Raw genomic sequence first — 19,261 nt, 5'->3', positions numbered from 1 at the left:
ACCGAATGGAGACATTAACTTGATTTGAACATGACATGCTAATTAGTAGAACATTCATAGAGTTCGATCATGGGGCAAATAAGTTGTGACATATCAACAACAATAGGCGGCTTTATCATGAATCTTGAGGCTACATTTTCCAACATAATATCCAAATAGAAAGCTTTAGGAAATACACTTCATACACAAATAGACTAAACATACAAACTTGGACTAAAAAAAAACGCCTATTATTCAACATTAACAAGAAAAATAACAAGTAAGACAAACAGAGGCACTTGGAAGGGATAAAATCGACAGAAAATCCACAAGGGGAGATTGAAAACTTCACCCTATCCCTAAACATAATGTTAACTAACGAATGAATTAAGATCAAAAGGAAATTTACCTTTTTCCGGTGCAGCGACTGGCACGATGAGCCGAAACGAGCGATATCAACACCACAAGTGAGATTTCGATAAAACTCCAACAAAATTCCGATGAATTTCAGTAAGCGGCGAACAAAAGATAAATAGAGACCTATACTTCTATATTCAGTCTGTAATCCTTTCTCCCATAATGAAAGCAGTGGGGGTTTCCGGATTTGCTGGGATTTGATCGTTGCTTGCTAGTCGTTTGGAAGGAGGAAGACGCAGGGGTTAGGTCTCTGTTGGCTACTGTTTGCTGTATTAGTACTGATGTATGTATTGTTGTATGCTGAAAAAATAAGATGGATTGGGCTGAGAGTTGGAAAACAAAGAGGGAGTGGGTTTGGGAGTTGGTGGGTTGTACACTTGGGTATTGATTGAAGTGGGCTGCTGGAAAGTTTGTCAAGTAGGCCCAAAATTGGTCTCAAATGGGTTTAGGTGGGGAAATAAATGGTTAAAATTGAAATAAAAATGGCTAGGTTTTGAATTGAGGATTTGGCCATATAGATTGCAATTAAGTTCTATTGGATTTAAGAATTTAGTTACATAGAGCTTAATTGGTGATTCGACTAAAAAGCTAAATAAGACGAATTAATATAAATTAATTAATGAGCTTCTTAATCTTAACAAAAACAAAATAATTAACTTAATTATAAACTAATTAATTCAATTACAAAACTAATTAACTAAAAATTATAACTATAACTTAAAGTAAATTAATAAAATATTTAACTAAAATGTAAAATCTTTTGTGATGATTTTTCAAATATTTATAAAATAACTTGATTGCAAAAATATACATATTTATTATTAAAAATGATGAAATTACTTCAAAATAACTTGAAAGTATTTTGAATTTCATAAAACTCATTAATTCAAAATTATAACCATCCCTAATATTTAAAATATAAAATCTTTTTCTTTGAGACTATTTTTGAATAATCATAAAATATACTAATTATATACATAATTATGTAAAACGTATATATCATCTAATAATTACGAAAAGTAACAAAACTATTTAAAAATCTTGCAAACTATTATTATTTTTTTGGAAATTTTATAAAACTAATTATTTTAAAATCATTTGAAATTGAATAAGCTCGAAATGATTAATTTATATTGTGGAGAGTCAAAATTGGGTGTCAACAGTATATAATCAAGGCCCTCTTGTCACACTTTCGATACTTGAACAACTTAGACACTCTTACACACTCTTAGCATTCTCAACACTCTAACACTGACACTTTTAACAATCTGAAATATTTTAAGCACTTAAACAAGAGCATAAATTTTCCTGGCTACTCATAAAAGGAAAAAATAAGAATTCGTGTAATCTCTGGGGCATCCTTTGCTTTGGTTTGTTGTGTTACTGTTCTGGTTGGATTTTCCTGCAAATACTTCTTTGCTGATAAATAAATCTGCTTAATTGGTTAGATTTCTCACCTAATCTCTGTTTTGCATTAAAATATTCGCTTTATAGTATAAGTGTTACATACCTTTAGTACGTATGAATAAAGAGGAAGCATCTAGGTCGGTTCTTTCCTCCCTCTCTATGTTTGACATTAGATTTGTTGTTATTTTGTATTTTCTTGAATTCTTGTGTGTGCGCCTTCTGCCTATATACACATATTAAAATAATTAGTGTTATGGGTATTTTGCTATTATAGATGTGCGTTGCATTGTTCCTTGTAGCAGGTGTTGAACTTAAAATTCAAGATTTAGAAGAGTTGCCTAGGAGGATGGGTCGGATGGAATTAGTTCCAATTCATTTAGATTTTATATTTCTAATATGTATTATCTCGTTTACTATTTTATTTCGGTTCTGTAATAATGTGTATATCTCTAACTCTCTCCATATATGAAATAGCTTGGGGGAATCGTCTAAGGGGGAAGGGCTTATGTGCTACTTGTTACTTTATCGCAATTTATTTGTGTTAGAAACCATGCTTATAAGATTGTGATTTGTTTGATAGTCCGTATTTTAACAAATTTGTTTTAGATCTAACTAAAATAAAACAAATATGCCTTTGTCATTAATCATCTATTTAATCTTTTATTTATAGTTTAAAAGATGATCATGTCTTAATTGCTTATTATAATATGCTTTTGATTTGGCATTAACCATCTTCTTAATTATTAACAAATAAAATGATATATGTCGGCTCCTTGTTCAACTAGTTCCTTTTATATAATAAATAAATTGTGAAATTTGTCATAATCCATTGAAATATATTTTCTGCCATTTTTTATAAACCATGTCTATATGTTCAAATAACTAAATAAATTATTCATGTGTTCTGATAAATTGTAATATTTCAATAAATTTGCTATAGAATTCATGCTCATAGGATCTTCAAATAATTAAATCTGTATCTAAATTATAATTTACACGCTGAAGATAATTTGTTAATTATTTTATGTAATATGAAGGTTAGAAATCATGCCTATAGGAGCTATAATATTTTCAATCTTTCAAACACTTAAAAATTATGTATAGGTTTATGAATCAATTTTCAACATGTCACTAAAATCTGGAATTGTAATTCAAAGGTTAGGATTTGGATAAAGTAGACTAATCATATGTCTATTGCCATTGTGATGTGTTTATGAATCAGTAGATAAATAATCTCCAGCCTGTTTATAACTGAAATAAAATTTGTTATACATATTTTTCTGCCACTTTAAATAAATAAATCAGCTAATATTTCTGCAACTAATAACTGGATTGCCACTTAAAGTTATTTCTGCATTAGTAAACTAATCTCCTACTGCTCTTAACAAGTACTTTTGCATGTTGTAATATTTTCAGCCACTTTCTAAAATTAGTTAATAGAATAGTTTTCTGCATTAATAATAAAATTTGCTACTGTCCTAAAGTATTTTCTGCATGTGATCACTTTTCCTGACACTTTTAAAAAATAAAAATAAAGTAAAAATTAAAAAAAAACTAACAATTGCTTTCTGGATGCCATTTTTAAATTGGTCAAAAGTTATGCCTGCATTGTGCCTGTTTAATGATGCCCCTTTTAAACTAAAACATGCTCAATTATTTGTTCTTCTGCATTAATAATGGTTTGGCTACTGAGATCAGTTTGATTAAATAAATTCTGCAACTTGTCGTAGTTTTCTGCATCTATGAAATTAATCAATAAACTGTTATAATACTGTTATGCTTGCATGCACACACTTAGCATGAGACCTTCACTAATTATGTGTTGTTTGCAAGCATGTTAATTAAAACTTAGAGGTCAACATGAGACTTTATGTGCTAAGTGTTGTCAAATGTGTTTTGATTGGTGTCTAGGGGGCCTATTAGAAGCCTATATTTATTTCTCGTCTAAAACCTCCCTAGTAGTAGTCCAATGCCTCTTGGACATTAAACGAGGGCGCTAGGCACCTTTTAGAGACGAAATGCATGCGGAAGGTGGGGTAGGGGTATTTTAGGCCCTACGGAGATGATGACATCGACTCAGGTTGAAAAGACAAACATTGGTTTTGTCTGTCCCTATATGGAAGCCTATCGAATAAATAAAGAAAAGGCGAGTGTTGATCCGTAAAGTCCTTCAGAGTCTCCCTTTCTTTTTGTCCCTTTATTTGTTTATAATTATATTTATTTGGGGTAGTTTAATTAAATTAAAAAAATGATATTTGCTTATATATTCGTCTACTTTCTATCTTCTCGATATCTCTTTTAAATTTTATTTGTGTTAATTATTTAGTATTATGTTATCACCTAGTTTTGCATACTTAATAAATAAAATGAATAGATAAATTGATCTTAATTGTTTAATATTAGTTATCACTTAGTTCACATGTTTAATTAAATAATAATAAATGAAGTGACCTTAAATGCTACTTGTAACCCCACATAAATTGCATGAGATACGGCCGGAACCCACATTTGTGGACCTCGAGGATGCCTAACACCTTCCCCTCAAGGTGACTTGAACCCTTACCCAATCTTTGGTTCGTTGTCCTTCAGCTAGAATTAACTAGGTTAGATAGGTGCCTAACGCGCCTTAATTCTTCAGGTGGCGACTCTTCAAAACATCCAAAGCCCAAAAGAGTTGTTAGGTCGAAAGTCCCTTTTTGCGAAAAAACGGGGCGCAACATCCACCTAATAAGTTTCTCAACTTAATATGGATAACAATTAACATAGGCATAATTTGAAGCGACTGATGCTAACCAAAAGTCAATCTAATTAATAATGTAAAAGAGCACCTAAACATCAACATGACCCAAAAGAACAAAAGGCAAGAATACCTTGTTTTTGACACCACCAATACGGTTGAAAAAAATGGCGCGATGCCCACCCTCAACATTGTAGAGACTGTTGGCAACTCCATACACACCAAGACCAGCAATAACTCCAAACTTGATCAAAGCAGAAGTCGCACCACCACCAGGCATCTCGGGAACCTTGACACTGTTGAGATTCATTTTACAAGCCCCTGAAATAAACCAATCATATTCATATTTTTGTTACTGCAAAATCAAAAGCCTACTAGTACAGAAAAAGAGTGTTCCATGTGCAGTCGGAAGAGCTTTAACAAACAAACACACAATCAGACACATTCATATTGGTCAGCATGAAATTTTCTTCCCAGAGCTACAATTCAGATAGAGCTTAAGCGTTTTCCTTAAAGAATTTTCTCTTTGAATTCCAATATGTGAGAAAATATACCCTAAAGGTAGAAGGGATGCTCTTTTTTTCTGTTGAAGCCCTTTTAGCATTAAGGGATGCTCTCTCTTTTCTAAAAAAAAATAAGCTTAAGCTCTTTCACAAATCTAATATCATCTAAATAAGAGGACTGAGCAAAGCACTCATTGTGTAATACATCATTACTATTTCATATCCCAGCATTCTACATCTTCATTTGCACTTGGCACTATTATTTAAAACTTTAACACATTGTTTTTTTCTTTCTCCTCGATGGATAAAACTGGGAATTCCTTTTTTCAGAAAAGAAACAAAACAGAGAAATCTATTGTTTTAGCATCAAAACATGTTGGAAAATGTGCTGACTGATCCACAGATGTCCACTAAGATATCATACTTGGTTCAACAACTAAGTTTCAAACTTGTGAAATGCACCTACCACAAATTCCTTGCGTTGAATTAAAGCCTTAGGCGTGGTGTGTTGCGAATTCTAGATACATTTCAATTAGCCAAACTGAAGATTCAACTTAATGTAAATCACTTATACATTTTAAATATTCACTAGAAAACTGTCAAAAGGTACACATAAATAGAGCATACAAACACCAACTCAACCAAAACAGAAAAACAGAGAAAAATGGGATTAGCAAAATCAATCAATCAACTAGATCAATGTACCAAATTAAACATGGGATCAACTATTTCATTAAGCAACTCAATATAATCCCACTTCAAAACCCGATATCACAATAACCCGTTAAAACTTAAAGAAAAACAAATTGTGTCAAAAAATAAAACCCAAATGGAGTTCTCAGAGACATTTCAATTAACAAAATTGAAGTTTCAACTCAATAAGTAACACTATGCTTCAAAAACAAAATCAATCAACTACGTCACTGTACCAGATTAAACTTGAAATCAGCTCAGCTAGATCATCGCAATACTCAACTATCCCAAATCAATCTCAAATTTCACAAAATATAATCCCACTTCAAAACACGAAATCATAATAACCCATAAAACTTAAAGAACAACAAATTGGGTCAAACATACAACTCAAATGGGGTTCTCTTCTCAAATACATTTCACCAAGTTTCAACTCAATAAATAACACCCAAAAAAAAAATGCTTCAAACAGAAAAATCAATCAATTAACTACATCACTATACCAAACTAAACTTGAAATCAGCTAACCTATTCCATCTAATACATTCCAATACTCAATAATCTATGTTTAACGAAAAAAGAATCGAAAAAAAATCATTACCCGAAATCGGCTAAAAACTTAAACCCAAATAGACTTTTCAGAAGAAGATGAATTTACCTGATTGAAACGAAGCAGAGAAGTTTAGGGTTTTTGGTAGAAAATGAAGAGAGAAGAAACTAAAAAGGGGATTTTATGGGGAACTTGGAGAAGGGGTTTAGGGTTTTTCGATATATTTTTAATATTCTTTTTTAAAAATTATATTTCGTTAATTATTTAAATGTTTGTGGGCTTTGAATTTTGATATTGGGCTCTAATCTGAAAATTGGCCTTTTTTAGAAAAGTCCATTTTACTAATTGGACCCATAATCAGTTTTCACCTTTGTCAAGTTTTCATAAAATTTGAGAAAATTTCTACTAAAATAAACTTAATTATGTTTCATAGTTATAGTTTGCTAATTAAGATTCGTAGATACATGTTAGAGGGAGGAGAGAGGTGAGAGATATTGAGAGAGGGAGGACAAAGGCGAGCAAGATAGGGCAAAGAGTGGAGAGAAACGAATTATATTTGTATATTTGTCATATAATCGTATACGTATATGTATGATTTGTATTTGTATATGTATAAGAGAAGAGAGACATGAGAGGGAGGAAGAGAAGAGAGAGGCACACATAATTATAGCTAAAATTAAGTTGCGAGTGGTAATTAATGAAAACTATAACATTAATTTAAAAATGAAAATCTAAGTCTTCAATTACGAACTCGAACACATATTCGGAAAAAAAAAATCTCTATAATATATATATTTGTCATCTATGAAAGTGACTTTTCAACTATAGCATTTGGCTTTGATAAATTTTGAAGAAATTTATATGCATCCCCAAAAAGATATATAGCAATATCTTTTAAAGAATAATTAATTTACTTACGCTCCAAAACTTTCTTTCCATTTTCGTCTCTATTTTTTGTGTTAGCATTTTTAATTAGAGGTCTCAAATTCGAACATTGAAATGGACAAACTCTGATAGCTATCGCGTCAACCTTAAATGAGTCATACACACATCACACATGATTTAGATTATTCCGAATATCATATAATTAAAAAATTAGAATAATCAATGATCTTGTCGATTTCTTGCTCACCTCGGCAATAATCAAATATTATTATTTTGTATTAAATCCGCAATGGTAGGTGTAACATCCATTATTGATAACGAGATCATATTATAAAATTGATAATTAGAGATTTGCCAAATCGTGTTAATTAATCTTTATGTCAACTATGATTATCTCAGCTTGAAAATAACTGTTTTACCATGTAAATTGTAAAACATGATTTAATCATTGCATTTATTTTCATCAAGTATAAATATATAGATGAATAAATAAATATTTATCTCTATTTACGTGGAAATATTGGTGAATTCAAAGAACAAGCTAGGCATTTCTAAAAGTAATTGTCTGTTATTTGTGTTTAAAATATTAATATTATATTACATTCCTTGACGATCAAACATAATTATTACTTATTAGGATGTTTACCAATAACATTATTGGTAAACATTGGAGAAATTGTAAAAATTTTAGCTATCAAAAAGTTGTTTCTTTGGCTTCTTTTGCTAGTAAACAATTGATACGAAGGAAGTTTTGATTAGTAAGCAGAAAATATTACTATAAATATATTTATATATAATTTAGGTAAATATTATGAGGATGAAAGTGGTGGAGGTGGATTTTATGAAGCGTAAGGATGAGAAAAAGACAATTTGATATAGAATTTTGGAATCTACTAGTATCAAATTCCGACTTGCCTTTCTAGTCTGTTTCTCCCAAAGTTACATAATCAATTTGCTAGAGTTGAATTAAGCACTTGAACAATGTCATTTATATAAGTTAATAAAAAAAATACCATATTTATCAAATTAGATCATATGTCTAACTCACACCTCAAAAGATATCACAAATTAAAGAAAGAAGGATTGCCTGAGTATTATAAGGAATCCACAGATCTCATCCCTCGCTGATGTGGTACATTTTTCTTCAACACTCTCCTCGCGTCCAGACCATTTTCTGCACTCCATGATCCGGTGTATTTCCTCCCCCCACCCCTCAATTGCTTAAGTGGCCAACATCAAATGAGTCTGATTCCAATACTAAGTCAAATTGAATTTTGGATCCAACTCACACTCTAAAAATTAGCTCAAAGGAAGAAAGATTGCTCGAATTTTATAAAAAGTTCAGAAATTTCATCCCTCACCGATTAGATATATTTCTCTTCAACAACATCTTTTAATTATGCACATCAATCTCAATAAAAAAATATGTCTCAGTTATTGTATCTTAAAAAAGAAGCAAGCAATATATAAGAAATTAAAGAAATCAAGATTCATCTATCAAAGTAGTAGTTCAATTTCCATTAAAGAAAATAAAAAAGTACATCAATCAACACATAACCCTCATTATTTATATCAATTACATGACACACCATGATAAAATTACACACTCATGAGGATCAATTAATTATCATAAACTCAAATTAATTAAGGATAAACCTCAATTAGTGACCTTAATCCAAGAATTGGAGTAACTTTATAGTCACTAAATCCAGCCTCAAAGAAGATTTTAGCCCATCCTCTTTCAGATCTTTCTCTTCCCGTAACTAAAACCATCATTAACATATCAAAGAAAATTTGAGTTTCAATTGATTCATCATCTCCAATTTTATTATCAACCATCATGTCAATAATTATCACTTTTCCACCTTTTTCCTTGCTTGGTATTGCTTCTTTGCATTTCTTCAATATTTTCACACTTTCTTCGTCACTCCAATCATGTAATATCCACTGCGAATAATTCATATCACAAAAAGTTAGTATTCAAGATTATACTGGTAAAATGTCAGTCAGGACAAATCGATGAGATTCTTAATACTTAACTAGAGTTTCAAATGTACAACAAAGATAGAAATTTCGTTAAAAAAGCTCATATATATATATATATATATATATTTGAGCATATACATACGCTTTCAATGAAGGGTCACACTAGGTATTAAGAGCTTGAGTGAAGAAACCCCTTAATAAGAAGTGTCTTCCTTTTAATTGGATCTTACATGATATGATATGAATTTGGATTAATTGAATTGATGAATTTTAAATTTCAAATGACTATACTTCATCTCAATGAGAAATATTTTTAAAGAATATATGATATGTACTATTGTCAGTATGCGTAAGACATAAGAAGAAATTACTTTATTTATATAAAAAAGAATATTGTGATTGATACATGACGTAGACTTACTCATTCTTTAATCTCTTATTTTAAAAGAAAATAATAGAAGGATGCTTTTTTTAAAAAAATAAATTTTAACCCTCTCTAGGACTTCCATCCCTTTTGCTCCCTTGATGACTCGAATTCGCAACCTTCGGATTGAAAGTGAAGGGTGCTTACTATCCGAGCAAATCCCACTCGTCAATAGAAGGATGACTCAACTTTTCAACTAAAGTAATATTTGGCACAAAAATAGTACCTAGGTTCAAAGATTCTTTTGCATAATTATTAGTGTAGTTTAACCAGTATGTTAATCATTGATATTATTATTGTATAGTTATAACAATAGCATCATTATAAAGAGATCTTTTCCTGTGGAGTTGATCTTTCCTACTATCTTATATTATATTATATGTTTTCTATAATAACATTTTATTATACTACTAAAAAATAATCTGAATAATGATATCATTATAAAGTGATCTTCTTCTATGAAACTGATTTTTCACACTATAACATTCAAAATTAACAATCCCGACAATGGTGCCGTGCCGTTATAAATAGATTTTTTTTGTAAAACCAATTTTTCACGTTACATTATATTGTATGTTCTCTTTAATAATAACATTTCACTAGAACAATAAAAAATTAACAATCCGAACAATGGTGCCGTTATAAAGAGATCTTTTTCTTGTAAAACCATTTTTTCTTGTTATGTTATATTGTAACTTTGTAAGATCTACATAGCAGCCAAAACTATCTAAACAACATTATCGTATTATAAAGAGATTTGACTGTATCACCGATATATATAGCTTAAATCGGAAAAAAAGTAGTCAAATTACCTTGAGTAGAAGAGCATCAGCAGGAGGAATGGACACAAAGAAATCTCCACCAACATATGACAAGTTGTCACTTCCATCAAGTCCTTCAACCACATGAGGTAAATCAAACACAGTACATTGCAAATTAGGAAAATTTTTAGCAATTGTTTTAGCCACAGTCCCAGTACCACCACCAACATCAACAATAGAATTTAATCCTTCAAAAACATCTTTAGAATATTTCATTACAACACTCATAACCAGCTTAGCATCACTAGCCATTGCATCATTAAAAAAATGATTTAACCTTTGTTCATGTCCAGCATAATCCCAAAATGTTCTCCCATGTGCAACCTCAAAAGGTGTTGGCTCATCACTACTAAACCACTCACTTACATGATGCCATGGCTTAACCAAAATTGGATCCAACATTGCTAGTAAAAAAGGTGTAACTGTTAATGGCTCGTCTTTCAATAAAAGACGAGCTGGAGGGGCCAGGACATAGCCCTCCCCTTCTCCTGATCCTAATCCTGATCCTGATCCTGATGATCCCTCTTCTAAGGGGATCATCGCGGACTTAAGGAAAAAACCTGAGTGGATTAAAATTCGCATGAGACGTCGAAGGTGAGTGATCTTGGACTTGTTGAGTGATAGGGCATTAGCTAATTCATCAAGTGTCATAGGTTTGCCATGTTTGTGAATTATGTCTGGGATGTTTAATTGAATAGCTGATTTGAGTGACATGGAATTTATGAAACTAAAAATATGGTTCCATATGTGAGTTTGAGCATGAAGAATTTCAGTCTCATGCTCACCTACAATTGGCACAACCATTTTAATAAAATTGTTATAACTTTGTAGAATAATATTCAACTTTTTTTGCTTTTTGATTGATATGCAATTTCTTTATAGACTTTGATCAATTTATATAGAGTGAAGTATGGAATAATTAATTGTAGACAAAGAAATAAATAAATAGTGGGATAGTCAGGTTATCACGAGATACACGATGCTGCTTTAATTTGTAAAATTATTATTTGAAAGTCCAAGCAAGTGGTACTTTGGATTATTTTATACCAGGTTCGATTGGTATGAAGTTTAAGAATTTTTTTTCTCTGAAAAATATTACAGATATGGAGTTATAAATCATCTTGTTAATGAGTTTGTTTTTCCTTTCTATCAGTAATTGATATATATATATCCACATTAAGGTCCTACTATAATCGAATTTTTACTAAAAAATTCTATACTGAAGGGTAAAACGTATTGTCTATTCTATAGTCTTGAGGTTTGGATTGTCTTCCCAGAGCATGATTATCCTTTTCAATTGTTCCTTTTTAACAAGAAATCGAAAGAAGAAAAAAAAGCATTTCCGAACGATTCACTTTCATACTAATGTTATAGTATAGGAACTATTCCGATTTGTATGAAGTTATTAATTTAGAAGAATTCAAAAAAGAAAAAAAAGATTGGTTCATAATAAAAATTACAAAAACTTTGAATCTAAATCCAAAGCGAAATTGAAAGACATACACTCACTATCAAAAGATATGACACAATAGATAAGGTTGCTCCTCATTTAATTAGAAATCTTGGGTTTGAATTCTGAATATGAAAAATTTATTAGAAAAAATCTTTTTGACCAGAAAATTTGGCTAGAATAATATCTTATCTATGTTATTTTACCTTTTTAAATGTTTTTATCCTTTTAACTTTAATACTTTTTAACTAAAAAATGGAAAAAAGATCAGTTTGTTTTCAAATAAAAAAAATATTATAGTTTTTTAAATTTTCTGGCCAAATTTTTTGGTCATTTAGCACTTCCCAATTCATTAATAGGGAGTATTACCTTTCGAATGAGGCTCTACATGGCATGAATTTATTTTAATTGGACTCTAATACTATTATCAACCACCAAACTTAAAATAAAATAAAATAAAATAAAAAAAGAAAAACAAACACCCTCTACCCCTACCCCACCCATGCTACTCCACCTCATCTTCTCATTTGATGTGCATACTTTTGTATGTTCCTTAGTTAAAAGATACATGGGCCATGAGCCCATGACCAATAATACTTTTTGTTTCTTTCAATATCCTCGTCTAGATATAATCAGGATTGAATTTGTTTTTGGGATTGAGTTTTTAGTGTCCAAATAGTTATGATGCGATAGTAATTTAAGTGTCTCGTAGAAATATCCTCGATTGAAAAGTTTAAATGAAAAATTATAACAATTATAAAGGAATATTTAAGAAATTTAATTATGTCACGACATTTTACAAATTTATGTAAGAAATTATAACCAACAAATAAATAAGGAAAAATTATAGAAATTCCACATTTTAGTTTACTTATTACCATTATCCTCTATAAGTTTTACAAATCTCTAAAATCCCTCATTTAATTTGCGCATCAGATTAGTATATCTCGCGCATCAGATTAGTGTATCTCGCTCATCAGATTAGTGTATCTCGCACATCAGATTAGTGTATCTCGCTCATCAGATTAGTGTATCTCGCACATCAGATTAGTGTATCATGTATAAAATGTACATCAGATTAGTGTATCAGGTATAAAATGAAATGTATCTTACTTAACGATTAGTGTATCTCGCGCATCAGATTAATGTATCAGCGCTTATATTATTGTATCCGTTTGAGGAATTTCTGTAATTATAAACTTTTAAGGGATAGATTGTAATTTTACCTTAAAAGTATGTAATTTCTGTAATTTGCCCAATAAATAAAGGTGAAATGGTCTGGTGAACCCTTATACTTGTATCAGTTTGTATTCTAAACCCTTCTACTTACACATTTGTCATCTGGACTCTTAAACTCAATTAAAGTGAGACTTTTAAGCCCCTCCAACCATGTGTGTAGCTCACTCTCCTTTATATAATTGACATGTCATATCCACGTCAGATATATTAATGCCACATCATAATTATTTCATAACTATTTTTTAAAATTATTAACCAAAATTATTTAATAAAATGTAAAATAATAACATTTTAATTTATTATTAGCATTTCTAATTCTCCCCATTTCACGACCAAACATCGTCGGCGTCATCGCCATTTTTGCCGGCGAAATCACATATACTTTCTCCCTCACCCATCTTAATCTCCGCCGCACACCATCACTATTTTTCTTTCCTCCTCCAATCTCCACAGTAACAACAACCTAGACCACCGCAAAACCAGATCTGGCCAATCTTTTCGTAATCCTCACACCCCAAATTGCTTACAAATACAATTTCACACCAACCTATGCCGTGAAACTCGTCGAAATCTACCCATTATAGTTTCTCCCCTTCCCATTGTTTCATGGCCCAAACCATCGCCGCCATCGTCATTGTTGCCGGCGAAACCACTCATATTCCTTCCTTTACCTGCCTTCATCTCCGCTACACGTCACGACCATTTTCCTTTCCTTCTCCAACCTCACAAAACCAACAACCAACACACCAGATCTAGCTGAAAAATAGATTTTGGAAAAAAAGAAAAAAAAGGGTTGGGCAAGGGATGAATATGGCTGAAAATGAGGTGTAATGGGTGAAAAAGAAGGAGTTTTTTAATTAATGGTTTTAAAAAATTATTTTTTTATAATTTTAAATATTTTTTAAGTAAAAATGTTCCTCACTCGCCTTAATAGGCGTGTAGTTACACACTTTTGCCAACTCAGACATCTTACTGCCACATAAGCCTGGTCAACGGTCAGAGGGGTTTGTTAAATTGTGTTTTATTGAGTTTAAGGGTCCAGATGACAAAGGTGTAAGTAGAAGGATTCAGAATACAAATTGATACAAGTATAAGGGTCCACCAGACCATCTCGCCATAAATAAACCTAGCGTGTTTTCATGAAAATGATAGTGCCTTTACAAGTAAAGACACGTGCCTTTTTAAAAAATAAAAAAACGAATGGATAGAAATAAAAAAGAAATTATTAGTTTAAAAAATCAATCAATCATTTATGATTCGAGGATCGTTAATGGCTTTCTCGAAGTAGGATGATTTATATTTGACCTCTATATGAATATTTCATGACTTTTGTGGAATATTTGAGATTTTGATCTTTAGAAAATACCCAAGATTTATGGGACATTTTGAGATGCCTTTTAAGGGAATATAGTACACTTTATATAGGCATGGACTAAGGTTTAGGGTTGAGTAGCATCCAAGAATTCTAATTGAAACTGAACACACCTTCTAGAGTCTAAATTCAAATTGAACACGTCTTGTAAAGTCCTACAAAATTTCAATGTCTACAAATGCCCGCTACTACAAGGATTGTAGAAGTATAGACTCGATGAAACTCAAAGACGAGGCTTGAAGTACTCATTCTTCCACCTTTGCAACTTCAGATTTTCAGATTTGACTTATGAGAGAAAAGATGAAGAGCAGATTTGGTCCCACTGGGCGTGCCAATTTGTTTGCAACAAATATTAAATACATGGAAAATAAATCAACCACACAAATAAAACTGAAGAAACGTGAATATTTTATTGATAATAGTGCGGGTACAATTTTGTTCCTCCGTTGATTCCACTCCCCTAAGATTTATCCATGATTCAAGGGACATTAGTGATGTATTTTCGAATTAGGATGATTTAGATTTGACCTCTAAATGAATATTCCATGACTTTTGTGGAATATTCGAGATTTTGATCTTTAGAAAATACCCAAGATTTATGAGATATTTTGATATGTGTTTTAAGACTTATAGTATCATTTATATAGGCATGAACTAGGGTTTAGGATTGAGTAGCTTCTAAGAATTCTAATTGAAACTGAACACACCTTCTAGAGTCCAAATTTAAATTGAACACATCTTGTAGGGTCCCACAAAATTTTAATGTCTACACTTACATTAGAGTAGATGGAGTACATCATATTTGTTAAGGTGCGATCCTTCCCCATATTTTGATAGTGTGTGATGTTTTATAATCGGACTGTCCTTTAATAAAAGATTGCTTATTTTTCTAGTAATCCGTCACATCTCTAATTGGCATCTCATGAAGGGTTAAGCGAAAGTTTAAAGTTAAATTACCTTTTTAATATGTTATTCTAAATAGAATAAAAATAAAAATATGAAAAATATTTTTAAAAAATACCAAACGTCACAAATGACATCACAATGTTCTTATAATATTTGGAAATGAGATTTTTACATAATCAAATATGTTATATGTAGTGCCTTTTTTTTTTTTTTTTTTTTTTTTTTATTCTCGAATATCTTGATGCTTATTCAATTTGGATCTCATGTGAATGAAAAAATATGCATGGACCATATCTGAGAAAATGACTAAAATAATATTTAATGGGGGTAAGATTATTTTAGTCTGTTGTTGTGTATACTATGTACCAAAATGATTTTTAATGTATAAAAAATGATTATTGTAATTGTTTATGGATCCGGCTCCTCTTCATTCTCTTCTCTCCATTTTCCTCAAGTTTTAGCTTGAATTGGAGACACATATCATAATTTAAAATTAATGGTTGAGATCTAATTGATTAAAGTAAAGTTCTAACCATAGTTATTTACTTTCATATATTTGCTTCTTAAATATTTTTGCAAACCATTATATTTTTCCCAAATATATTTAGAAAAATTCTTTACTGCCCTGCATATATATATATATATATATATAACTTTTACTAAATATTTTTATTTTTTAAAAAAAAATTATAATAAAGTTAAAACGTTTTTATTATTCTAATAGGGTATTAAGAGCTACAATGTCTAAAGAACAATATGGACTCCATTTATAGAGTAAGAACGAATTTAAAGTTGAGTGACAAAATTTATATTACTCCTAAAATTAGAAAAAAAAAATGTTAGGTCACAATTTTTTATTTGAAAAATATTATTTGAGAATGGCAAACGTTAGGGAAAAAAGTAAAAATCAGCAAAAAAATTACTCAAGTAATTAAGAAAAGAAATTCTTTTAAATATATTTAGAAAAAATATAATGTAAATCTAGGATTGTTGGATTGCAAATATATTCAAGAAGCAAATATATGGAAGTAAATAACTATGGTTAGGACTTTACTTTAATCAATTAGATCTCAACCATTAATTTTAAACTAGGGATAAGGGCCTGAAAAATACCTCAACTTTGGTCGAATTTGCTGTTGCGATACTAAACTTTCATGAGGACCTATTACCTCCCTAGATTATTTAATACCATATTTTAAACATATATATTTGCCCACGTGGACATAAAAAATAATGCAAAATTATAAATAGTAATGTGTCCACGTGGACACATATATACCTTTAAAATACACTATTAAATAGTTCAGAGGGTAAAAAATACGATATTAAATAGTCTAGGGAGGTAATAGGTCCTCATGAAAGTTTAGTATTGCAACATCAAATCTAACCAAAGTTGGGGTATTTTTCAGACTCTTATCCCTTTAAACTATGACATGTGTCTCCAATCCAAGCTAGAACTTGGGGAAAATGGAGAGAAGAGAAATGGAGAGGAGCCGGATCCATTGTTTATATATCAAATAATAATTGTAGTTTTTAGTGTACAAAAAAAGTAATTATTTTATTACTTTAATATAAATAAATTAAATAGGAAGGTTAATATTACATGCCTAATTAATTATGTCTAAGCACACTTTTTGGTGATCAGTTACCCAAGTTACCCTCATCAATATTTTCTCTTTGATCAATATCGATCTCTATATATAAAACACATATTTTCTATATTTCCCCCCAAATTCCATTCAATTCAAAATCCTTTTGCATGATTCTAGGAGCAATATTTGTAATTTGTATAAACTTAAAGTATTAATATATTGAGGATACAAGTACTTGTAAAAACATAATGTATTACTCTATCAAACAAGGTAAATTAAATATAACAATTTATCATATGAACACAATAATTTGAAAAATGGATACATTGTTGTTAAACAAAAAATTAATATACTAACATAGTATACATATGAATACATTGTTGTTAAACAAAATGTGGATACATTGGACAATTCAGAAACAAGTAAAATGAAAAATAATACAACGTGCATGTAGGTATCAAAGTGTACAAGTATTCAGTTGTACAAAAATTTGAAAAAAACAACAAACATCAATGTCTTTTTAGTCAATTTTTTCATGTAATACTGAGGCTTAGTGTTAACTCGAGTATTTGTTTATAAAAATATAATATTAATATATCTAATTATACTTGTATATCCTAATCAACCTTCCAAATTGAATAGAATACTTATATATCCAAATATACTTATATTCACAAATTACTAGTTCAACTTGTATTTATATAACAATATAAGTATCTATGTATACAAGTATTTTAAATTATATAACTGGAGAATAAAGTACAATGTGTCCCAATTTTCGTTAAAAGGAATAGAGTCCATTCGGATATGCCTTCAATAGGTAATTATTAGTTGTTGATTTAATAAGGAAACTTTGAGAGTTTTATGGACGTAGTATAAGGATCAGTCCATTATGATAACAGAAAATGTCTTATTTAGTTCATTGTAATTAAAATTGTATCAATGTATAAAAATAAAAATAAAAAACATATACAAAGATACAGCGAGAAATAGACATAAATTATAGTCATTTTTGATAAATAACATATTTATAGCTATTGAACTTCAAATACCTTATAAATATAGCATTTTTTGTAAATTACTCTTTATTTTTTTCATCAATTGTAACTAGCGATTCGATTCACGATATGAAAATATATAAAACATAAAATTAAAAAAATGGGAGTGAAACTGTTGAGCCATAACAAAATCTTTTATTTGATAAGAAGAAAAATCAATTTTGCTATCCTTAATGAAAATTCTGTTAGGGTTTTACCCTGATTTTCTTACCATAATTTAAGATTTATATTTCTTAAAGAAAAGACAAAACATTACCATAAATGTTTTTACTTTTCCTAAAAGGAAAATATAATATTCTTCCATATTTGAGTTATTCTTTCCTTGGAAGAAAAGTTTGGAACTCTATAAATTGAACACCCCTCTTCTCATATCAAAAACACAAGAGAATCCACAATGTAGTCAATTAAGAGTCTTGTTTATGGAGAGATTTTCTCCTAAACATATTTATGTTTTTTTTCAATATTATATTAGTTTTATAATATGTAGGTCGTTTGACCAAACCATATTAATAATATATCTTTAGTATGTTTTTATTTGTCGTCTGATTTGTCAACCATATGATTTGCAAATTGCAAGCTTCCGCATGACGCTCTAATCACCCCTTCACAACCCAACAAGTGGTATCAGAGCACATGGTTCAATTATCCAATGGTTCAACAAGATTGAAGAAAGGTTCAAGTGGTTTCAAATCAATTTGCAACAAATTTGATGATAATGAAGATTTTTTTTTGCTACTACATGTGGAGAAAAAATGTCAAATATATTTTCAACAATATCCTGCTGCTTCATCCTTAAAAACAAAATCAATTTTCAACCCATCTTTGCTTTAATACATGGGCTCCAATTTTCAACCCCAGCAATTTTTAATGTTGGGGCTCCACTTTTAACTCATGCATCTTACTTTTAACGCATGAGCTCCACTTTTAACTCATGCATTTTACTTTTAACGCATGAGCTCCACTTTCAACCCTGCTTATAACTTTTAACACAGGGCTCCAATTTTTTAACCCATATCAATTTTTAAATCATGGTAAGCAGCAGTGATACATGAAGATTTTGTGAAGAACAAGATTATCAAGCATATGAAGAAGACATATATATCAGTTTTGTCAAGAAAATTCAGCCAAAAGGGGAGATTTGTTAGGGTTTTGCCCTGATTTTCTTACCATAATTTAAGATTTATTTTTCTTAAAGAAAAGACAAAACATTACCATAAATGTTTTTATTTTTCCTGAAAGGAA

The 19,261-nt window shown here is 30.2% G+C and overlaps 1 protein-coding gene and 1 long non-coding RNA gene across 2 annotated transcripts in view; one reads left to right on the top strand and one right to left on the bottom strand.

The window, feature by feature from the left end:
* Nucleotides 1–8,616: 8,616 nt before the first annotated feature.
* Nucleotides 8,617–11,278, bottom strand: LOC125866242 (probable O-methyltransferase 3). The gene is made up of 2 exons (XM_049546575.1): nt 10,394–11,278; nt 8,617–9,118 (listed from the first exon to the last, which is right to left on the bottom strand). The coding sequence occupies exons 1-2, from the start codon at nt 11,204–11,206 to the stop codon at nt 8,816–8,818; spliced, it is 1,116 nt and encodes a 371-aa protein (XP_049402532.1). The 5' UTR covers nt 11,207–11,278; the 3' UTR covers nt 8,617–8,815.
* The window catches only part of LOC125866266 (uncharacterized), a 55,402-nt gene continuing 47,030 nt past the window's right edge, over nt 10,890–19,261 (top strand). Inside the window, exon 1 of the long non-coding RNA XR_007446479.1 lies at nt 10,890–10,996. This is a non-coding gene — a long non-coding RNA (uncharacterized LOC125866266). The remainder of the gene's footprint in view (nt 10,997–19,261) is intronic.

This window comes from Solanum stenotomum, chromosome 5, assembly GCF_019186545.1.
Source record: "Solanum stenotomum isolate F172 chromosome 5, ASM1918654v1, whole genome shotgun sequence".
Classification (NCBI taxonomy): Eukaryota; Viridiplantae; Streptophyta; class Magnoliopsida; order Solanales; family Solanaceae; genus Solanum; species Solanum stenotomum.
This window is presented reverse-complemented; position numbering and strand designations above follow the sequence as displayed.

Coding starts and splice junctions, on each gene's coding strand:
- LOC125866242 (XM_049546575.1), bottom strand. CDS start 11,206: ATGGTTGTGCCAATTGTAGGTGAGCATGAGACTGAAATTCTTCATGCT. Junction 9,119..10,393: donor CTGATGCTCTTCTACTCAAG/GTAATTTGACTA, acceptor AATTATTCGCAG/TGGATATTACATGATTGGAG.